At 43.7% G+C, this 8,887-nt stretch overlaps 1 protein-coding gene across 1 annotated transcript in view; it reads right to left on the bottom strand.

The window, feature by feature from the left end:
• SPOCK2 (SPARC (osteonectin), cwcv and kazal like domains proteoglycan 2) overlaps positions 1–8,887 on the bottom strand; it is a 35,242-nt gene that overhangs the window by 14,806 nt on the left and 11,549 nt on the right. The window contains exon 2 of the mRNA XM_069071092.1: positions 312–320. Coding sequence (XP_068927193.1) covers positions 312–320 — 9 coding nt within the window. The remainder of the gene's footprint in view (positions 1–311; positions 321–8,887) is intronic.

Genomic DNA, 8,887 nt, shown 5'->3' with positions numbered 1-8,887 from the left:
CTCTTCCTCATCCTTACCAAAGAGACCTCCATCCTACTTGAGCTCTTACAGCTCCTCTCCTATTCACTTGCCCCATCTCCAATCATGGTCAAGCACTCTTGTATATCTGTACTTTACCTTCATAATTTCCTTCAACTCTGTCCACAGAGCCCTTCAATTTGCTGCCCCCAGCACACACACACACACACACACACACACACACACACACACACAACAGGCTGTGTTGGGAAAAGGGAACTGAGCAGGTGGAACAAGGGGAGGGGAAGGGTATCCAATGCCAGAGAAATGAACTCGAGACAGCCAGTACTCACCTCTACCTCCTGAGCTTTCAGAGGACAGTAGGCCACAGAACATGGGGCAGGAGAAAAAAAGAAAAAGAGAAAAATCTAGGAGTGAGGTCCACCCCAGAGAGGGTGATTGATACAATCAAATGACCACCCCATATTTTATTGGCTAGAGTGCTAGACTTGGACCCAGGAAGACCTGAGTTCAAATCTAGCCTCAAACAATTACTAGCTGTGTGACCCTAAGTAAGTCATCTGACCTCTCAGTGCTTCAGCTCCTTCATCCGTAAAATCGAGGGATCAATGACCTCTAAGATTCCTCCCAGCTCTGAAGCTACAATCCTATCATCTTTAATTGAAATGGCAGTAGACCATTTCTCAGAGCTGGGAAAGGTAATATATGCACTCCATTCTTCTTTCCCTGCCTCAGATGCATTTGCTAAGCTGAGGTAACCATCAGAGACACAGCAACAACAGCTGATTACAATAGCTCTCTGATTTCAAGGTGGGGAATCGGGCCAAGTAAACAAGAGACTGCAGCTAGAAGCCAAAGCTATAAGAGAGTCCAGGGAGGCCTGGGGCTTCAGGGCAGTTTGTAAGTATTCTTAACTCTCTGGCCCTAGAATAGTAAATTAAGGACAGTTCGTCTCCACCCCTGCTTCATCCTCCTCATCAACACCATCTGAGAGTCTTCTCAAAGGGCCCACAATGCCCTGGGTAGTAATATTGCCTGGACTTCCTAGGGCAAAAGAAATGGGGGCTTCCAGCTCACTGTCTCAGAAACAGTATGGGCAGCCACCTCCATCCCAGCCCTGTCTCTTTTTCCCTGTCATCTTTCCACAAGGGCTTTTCCCTTTTCCTTCAGTTCCTTTGCCTGGAACTAATCCTGACTGCTAGGATTTGAGTGAAAGGAAAGGGCTCTTTCCTTAAGGTGAACCACTGAATTAAGAAAATACAAATTTAACTGTTACTGGATGAAGTTCAGACTTTCTCAGCCAAGCAGGTGGCAGAGGACTATTCCTTTCCTTGATGTTTGGCCTCCTCTTAGCTACTGTGGTCCAGCTCTATCCAGTCACAAGACCACAGAAGCAAAGAATATCATATCTGAAAGATATCTTGGAGATCTCTTAATCCAACTCCTTCATTTTACAAAGGAGGAAGCTTAGAGCCAGAGGAGTAAAGGGACTTGGCCATGGTTATATCATCAGTGGCAAAACTGAGGTTCAAACCTAAGATCCTTAGCCCAGTGGTCTTTCCAATGCAGAATACTACTTCCAAAACACTGGAGGAGGGAAATGAACAACAGAAAAAGTACATTAGATAAAGAGACTCTGGAAAACTGCTGTCTGCTCTTGCCCCAGGGGGCCATCCTGTGCCAGCTGATATCCCAGCTGTCTGGGGACTGAGCTGCTATCTCCCACACTAGCCCCCTGGCATAAAACTCCCAAGTCCTTCCACTGCCCCTGCCATCACCAGGCCCAGCCTCTGAGGGCACTGAGTCACCCATGGAAAATTGACAAATGGCTCCCAGAGAGACCTCATTGTTGAGACTCATGATTCCCTGACAGGTGGTGGGAGGGCTGCCAGGCGGGGATTCTCTGGGGCCAGAGGCTTGCTGCATTGAGGAGCCAGCTGCCAGCTACAGCCTCTGGGCTAAGATCCAGGAGGGACTAAGAGGAACTGAGGCAGCAAGGACTAGGAGATTAGGTGGATATGAGAATTCTCTTTCCTCCCTTCACCACCCCTACCTATGCATCCGCTTTGTAAGAGAAAACTTAGCAAAGCTACTCTTGAAGTGCCCTAGCAGGGGCAAAGTTCACAGCTGACCAGTCATGGGGACAATTTGGGCTAGCTGCCTCCTGCATCCCTTCAAACATGAGATTTACGTAGAAGATGGTACTTGGACTGAGAAGATTTCAGAAATAAGGAGATACTGCTGTAGCAGCTAGGTACCCATGATTGAATAGCTACTAGCATGAGGTAATGAAATCTCAGGTCTCATACGGCAAGAGAGCTTTTGAGTGCATTCAGTGGTTCCCATGAAGTCAATGAATGTCAGAGTAAGTATAATGTAGAAATCCAGAGGGAATATATACTTATATGGTTCACAAAGAGAAACTGAGTCTAGCAGAAAGACAGTGAAGGAGCAGGGCAATGAACAATCAGCACCATGGCCAGAGCTTCAGAGATTCAATTATTACTTGGCATGTATGTGAGTGGGGGGGGGGCACATATGGGTCCATGTTTATAACTGCAGTGAGTGTTAGGCATACTCATGCATGACTATCTGAGAAAAACCAAATTACCAAGAGTAAGAGTGATTTCTATTTTTAAAAAAAAAGGTAATAAGGGGTGGCCAGGTAGCACAGCGAGTAAGAACACCGGCTCCAGTGTTGAGAAGACCTGGAGATCGAATCCCGGGTTCAGACACTTAGCACCCACCCAGAAACACCTGGCCATGTAACCCTGAGCAAGTTACTTAACCCCAATTGCTTAGGGGCGGCCAGGTGGCTCAGCGAGTAAGAGCACCGGCTCCAGTGTCGGGATGACCTGGATCAAATCTGGGCTCAGATGCTCAGCACCACACCCAGAAATAACTGGTCATGTAACCTTGAGCAAGTTACTTAACCCCGATTGCTTTAAAAAAAAAAAAAAAAGGTAATAAAATCCATCACTGGGGACTTCAGCTTCTTGTAACTCTCTGACTAGGTAAAGTCTTCTGTTCAAAGGCTTCAGTCTCTGAAGACTTAGAATCCACTAAGCCTTTCAGTTTTGGGACTTCCTTACTGGGTGGTAGGATGGGATGGGAGTCTAGGCAGCAAGACAGGAAGGAGACCAGAAGAGAGGAAAGAAGAGGAGGTGGTAAAAAGGGAAAAGAGATGAGAAGAGGAAAGAAGAGGTATGGCCTCCCCTTATGCAAGGGTCTCTATCCTTTCCTCTCATCACTCCTGATCAACTTTATACCATGTCATCTTCACTCTTGGAAATAATGATCACTGCAAGCCTCTGTTCTATAAGTTTGGAGTAAAGCAAGCACTTGAGGCAGGGCCTGGGAATGAAGTGGAATAGAAATGCATTTATTAAGCACTTACTAGGTACCAGTGATCACTATGCTAAGCACTGAGGATAAAAATGTAAAATAATGAGAGTCCCTGCTCTCAAGGAGCTTACATTCTAATTGGGGAGATGATGAGTAAATCTGCACCTAAGAAGCTGCCTGGTTACTAAGTATAGAGAAAAGCAAGATGTTAGCCTCTCAGTCTACAAGTATTTTATTAAGCTGTGCCAGGAACAGTGTTAAGCAATGGGGATCCAACTGAAGGGGAAAAAAACAGTCCCTGCCCTCAAAGAACTTAAATTGTAATGAGGAGACACAATATAAACAAATAAGTGTATATAGAGAGAATGGATTTGGTAATCTTAAAGGGGGAGGGTCTGGCAGTTAGGGTTGGATTGGTGGCTTGTTAAAAGCCAGTGATCATCACTGAAGAGCAATCATCCTCTGGCTGCCTTTCATACCCCCAATAACAATAACTGACATTTCTAGAGTGTTTTCAAGTTTGCAAAATGATACACACATATTATCTCATTTATGTCTTATAGATTATCCTGCAAGGTAGGTGCTATTATTATCCCCATTTCACAGATGTGGAAACTCTAGTGAAGAGTCACTTGTCCAGGGTCATATATCTCATGTCAGAGGGAGAATTTACATCCAAATTCTCCTGAGTCTAAGCTACTTAATGACCTGGGGGGGGGTGGAATTGGGGCTCCCATAGGGGTGACGATTCAAAGGAACCAGGGGTTTCTGCTCTGGACTCCACTCCTCACCCCGGATCAGAGTCTCTACAGATAGAGAGTAAACAAGGGCATGACATACAGGAAAAGCCATAATATGCATAGAGACTCTTTAGTAGAACCATATATTGTTCAAGCTGGAGAAACTCTTAAAGTACAGTTCCCTTCATTACTTTTTAATATAAATGAACATATTGTTAAGTTTTGTGAGGGCAGAGACTATTCAATTTTGTCTTTGTATCCCCAGCACCTAACACACCACCTGACCCATAGAAGGAGATCCATAAATGCTCCTTGAACTCAACTGAATTGTGGTATGTGCAGATGCATGCTTTACTTTAGGAAAGGCTCAAAACCTCTGGTGGTGGACAGAGATATACAGGGTATCCTGCTTTCCCAGCTCACCTTGTAAGCACTTTGTCCCAGCTCTGCTGCAAACTTTCCCTTTCAGGCTCTCCAAGGCCATGTCCCCAAGTCACCCCCAGATGCCTCAACCTCCAATAGAGACATTAGGGGATCACAGTACAAAGCTCAGTACAAAGTAAGTTACTGATGGTCAATACTGAACAGCAGGGAGGATGAATTCTCTCAGGAAGTCCTGCCAGGAAATTCAGATGGGAAATTCATGAATGACTGTGAAGGCAGGCAGGTGCATGAGAATAGACTTTTCATCAAAAGCCCCTAGACTATTTCTTCTGCCAAGCGCCTGGGGATAAGAAGAGTCCTCAGACGTCCTAGAAGAGGAGGGGGAGACGACTCACTTCCAACAATCAATCCACAAATATTTATTTAGAACATATTATTTGTACTTTAAATAAAATATCCTCTCCACACACCTCACGACCCTGGCTTTTATAAGGCTATGTCATCAGAGCAGATGTTGGAAAAGTTTCAAGTATGCATCCAATGACAGAATATATATCTCTTGCCTCAGGGGTAGTCTCACTAAATTTGGAGAAACTCATCACCTGGTTGGCAACTCTCAAAGACCATTTATGAAATTACCTATGGTGGGCTTGTCATGTAAATGGGTGGAGGGACTACCCACATCAAAGAAATTAAGTATAGAACTATATATTTTTTTGTAAGACACACCCTAGGGAGAGTTGAGATCCAAAGTAAAAATCAGGAGACGGGCTTAAAGTCTAAGTGAAAGGATTTCTGTTTGGCAGTTAGTGGAGTGGGGTTGGGCAAGAAGGAAGCTTGATGTTTCCTGAAACCTACATTCTGGGAATCAAGAGAAAGAATGGCCCCAGGGAGATGAGTGAAGAATAGATCGATTCTGCTTCAGCTCCAGAGAGTAGTACGAGAGAAAAGACCAAAAACATTGGAATCAGAAGTGAGGGTGTGGAATGAGGAGTTGTAACAGTGATAGCAAAAGAAAAAACAGCTTTCTGGGAAGGAGAAAATTTCTTTGAAAGGGGTGGGCCTCCCAGGCTAGGACTAGCTGACAGTGAAGACTGAAGTAAGTATAGAAGACTAAGGTAGGACATCAGGCTGGATTAGGAGCTAGTCCTCCAATATATGGGAGACCAAAGAGGCCAAACTGAAGTGCCCTTAGGGCAAGGATTACATACCCATGTTTCCCCGATAATAAGACACTGTCTTATTAATTTTTTTGGACAGAAAAACACCAGAGGGCTTATTTTCAGGGGAGGGCTTCTTTTAATGAACATTGACAGCAATTTTAATAAACAGTTAAATGTGAACAAAAAAATATACCTTTATTCAATAAGCAAATCACTGGGGAAGAACAGGATGACGCGCTCACTGCTGCAGCTCTGATTGGATGCAGCTCGGAGAGCGGCGTGCGTTTGGGGGGGGGGGACGGTGCATACAGAGGGTACCATAATGTAGCGTGTAGCGCAGGGGATCACCTTCACTACAGTAGAAATCTCAATAGGGCTTATTTTCGGGGGAGGGCTTATTTTAGAGGAATCTTACACAGTAAGGGGAGGGCTTATTTTCGGGATAGGTCTTATTATCGGGGAAACACGGTATCAGCCCCATAACTCCCTTCTATACCCTTTAAGTCACATATTGAACTTGTGCCATTTATAAACCAAAAGAAGAGATTCATTAGCAAGTGTGAATAATGCCACTGGGATGTGCTTATTTATATCACCAAAGTAGGCTCATTAACATTTGTGAAAAATGACCAAATAATGACACCAGAGCGTGTTAAGCAATCAGGAGAATCAGGAGACCCAAGTCCCACTCCCAGCTCTGCCACTAAGCAGGCCCCTTCATTTCTCCAGTTTCCTCATCCAAAAAAAATGAAGTAGTTGTACTAAGTCCTCTTCAAGGTCACTTTCATACAGCTCAAAAATATTCTGCTTCTGATTTGAAGTCACTCCAGATGGCTGTGGAGGAGGGTAGGGGGAGCTGATAGAAAACTGCTCCTTACCCTTGCACTGGCCAACACAGCATTTCTTTAGCAAAGATCTTGACCAATCAATGCTTGACCAACCAACAAGCATTTTATTAAGTGACAGGACAGTGGTTCCTAACCTAATATGTGGAAACTTGGTTGTTGTTTTTTTTTTATATATTTTGATACCTATACTTCAATATAATTGCTTTGTAATCACATGTATTTTATTTTATACAAGTAAAAATATTATTCTGAAAAGGGGTCCATAGGTTGGTTTCTCAAGACTTCCAAGGGGTCTATGCCAATGACCATGTTGGTGAGTAAAAAGGGTAGAGATCACACCAGCCTTTCCTCTCAGCCCATCATTCATGCCAACCTACCACTGTGGCTGAAGCAAGGGAATTAATTGAGTGCATGGCTCAAAGAAGCATGAGTCTGATCACCAAGAACCCTTTAAAATCAAAGCTCTAATTTTTAACTAGTCATTCCTTAAGGGCTGGACCATATCATAAAATCATGGAATCATAGATTTGGAAGGGTCTTTAGAGATCATCTTATCCAAAGCCCTGATTTTAAAGAAATATAAAAGCTGAGCCCCAGTGAGGTAAAATAAATTGTTCTGAATTATCTGCCTTTTAAACTTTTGAATAAATGTACAAATTGTTAACTTGGCATTTATTTTGTGACATATCCAGTTGTATGCCTTATGGGGAAGTGTCAGGTACTCAGGTCCTAGTATGCCAACCAAGTCTAGCGATCTTGTCACTTAAACCCTACATTTTCCTTTCAACAAGGACACACTACACAAAGCAAGTGATGGTGACGATGCTTGTAAATATTATGTCATAGAATCAGAATCCCTGAATGTGAGAGCTGAAAGGGATCTCAGTGGCCATCTAGCCCAACCCATGGCCCAGAAGGAATCACGGCTGTAACATTCCCAACCAGGCGTCACTCAGCCCCTGCTTGAACACCTGCAAGGAGAAAGAACTCTGACATGTAACAGAATATCTTATATTGGCATAGCTTTCTGTTTTGTATTGCAAAAAGCACTATTATCTCATTTTATTCTCTCAAAATCCCTAGGAGGTAAATAGGGTAGTTACTGCCTTCCTCATTTTACACAGAAAGCTATGACATAGATAAAGCAATTGGTTTGAGGTCATAGTTACTGATGGCACCTTAACTCTATCTGTCCCTTACAAACTGCCTTGTTCTTACTCATCTGTGTTCGTGTTGTATTTCTCTGAACCCTGGAGAACATATGGTGCTCAAAAGCAGGGACTATTTAATTTTGCTCTTGTATCCCCATAGTCTAGCATAGGGCTTTGTTTTCAGTTGCTGCTATTTATTTCATTTTTGTTAATATCCAAATCGCTCTGGTATCTTCATAGCCTAAATTGATCCTCCTTTGTATACAGTACGGCTTTTATTCTATAGTTGCTGAATCTAACTAGGAATTCTCATCTACAGCACTCCTGATGAGTGGTCATCCAGGTCTTGGGGGAAGCTCTCCCAAGAGGAGGAACTCATCACCCACCTCTTGAGAAAGCCCATTCTCAGAGCTTTAAATGCTCAGAGGGGGCCAACAGTCAAAAAAGGCATCAGATTGTATTAGGGAAAAGGGCTAGATTTGGAGTTAGAATACCAGGGACTGACTCCAGACTCTAATACACATTCTATGTGACCATGATTTATGATAAGTGTCAATTTTCTCAGCCATAAAAAGAAGATAATAGCAGCAGGACCCTATCACATGAAGTTCTTGTGAGAATCAAATGACATCACTGCATCATGGATTTAGAGCTGGAAGCAAACTCAAAAAGTACCGCTTCCAATCACCTCATTTCACAGAAGAAACTGAGGCCTACAAAGGTGAAGTGATTTGCCCAAGATAGCATGTACAAAATGCTTTGGAAACCTTAAGACCTATATAAGTGTCAATCACTGTTGTTATCAGGAAATTTTACCTAACATCAAAGCAAGGCTATCCCTTCAAAACTTCTACCCATTGTTCCCAGCTCTACCCTCTGAGACCAAGCGAAACAGAATTCTCTCTTCCATTGGACAGCCCTTCAGATACTTGTAAAGGAGTTATCATGTGTCCCCAAATCTCTTCTTCAGGATAGATAGCCTCAGCTCAACAGAAGAAAAGCAGTGACAGGGTCAGGGACAATAGAGTACTCCTGGATAGCACCAGAGAAAAAGGGGAGCCTCGGTACAGGTGGGTAGCAAGAGGGAGGCACATGCTGCTGCTTCTCCTTCTGCACCCCTTCTCCCTCTTCCCTCCCCTTCTTTCTCCCTCCTTCCCTCTCGTCTCTTTTCTCTTTCTCCTTTCCTTCCCCTTTCCTCTCTCTCCTTTCCTCCCTCTCTCCTTTCCTCCATCTCTCTCTCTCTCTCTCTCTCTCTCTCTCTCTCTCTCTCTCTCTCT

This window comes from Petaurus breviceps, unplaced genomic scaffold (genome assembly GCF_028583685.1).
Source record: "Petaurus breviceps papuanus isolate PSGF00001 unplaced genomic scaffold, PetGlider_PUasm1.0 90825, whole genome shotgun sequence".
NCBI lineage: Eukaryota > Metazoa > Chordata > Mammalia > Diprotodontia > Petauridae > Petaurus > Petaurus breviceps.
Note: the sequence above shows the minus strand (reverse complement) of the source record. Positions and strands in the feature narration are given on the sequence as shown.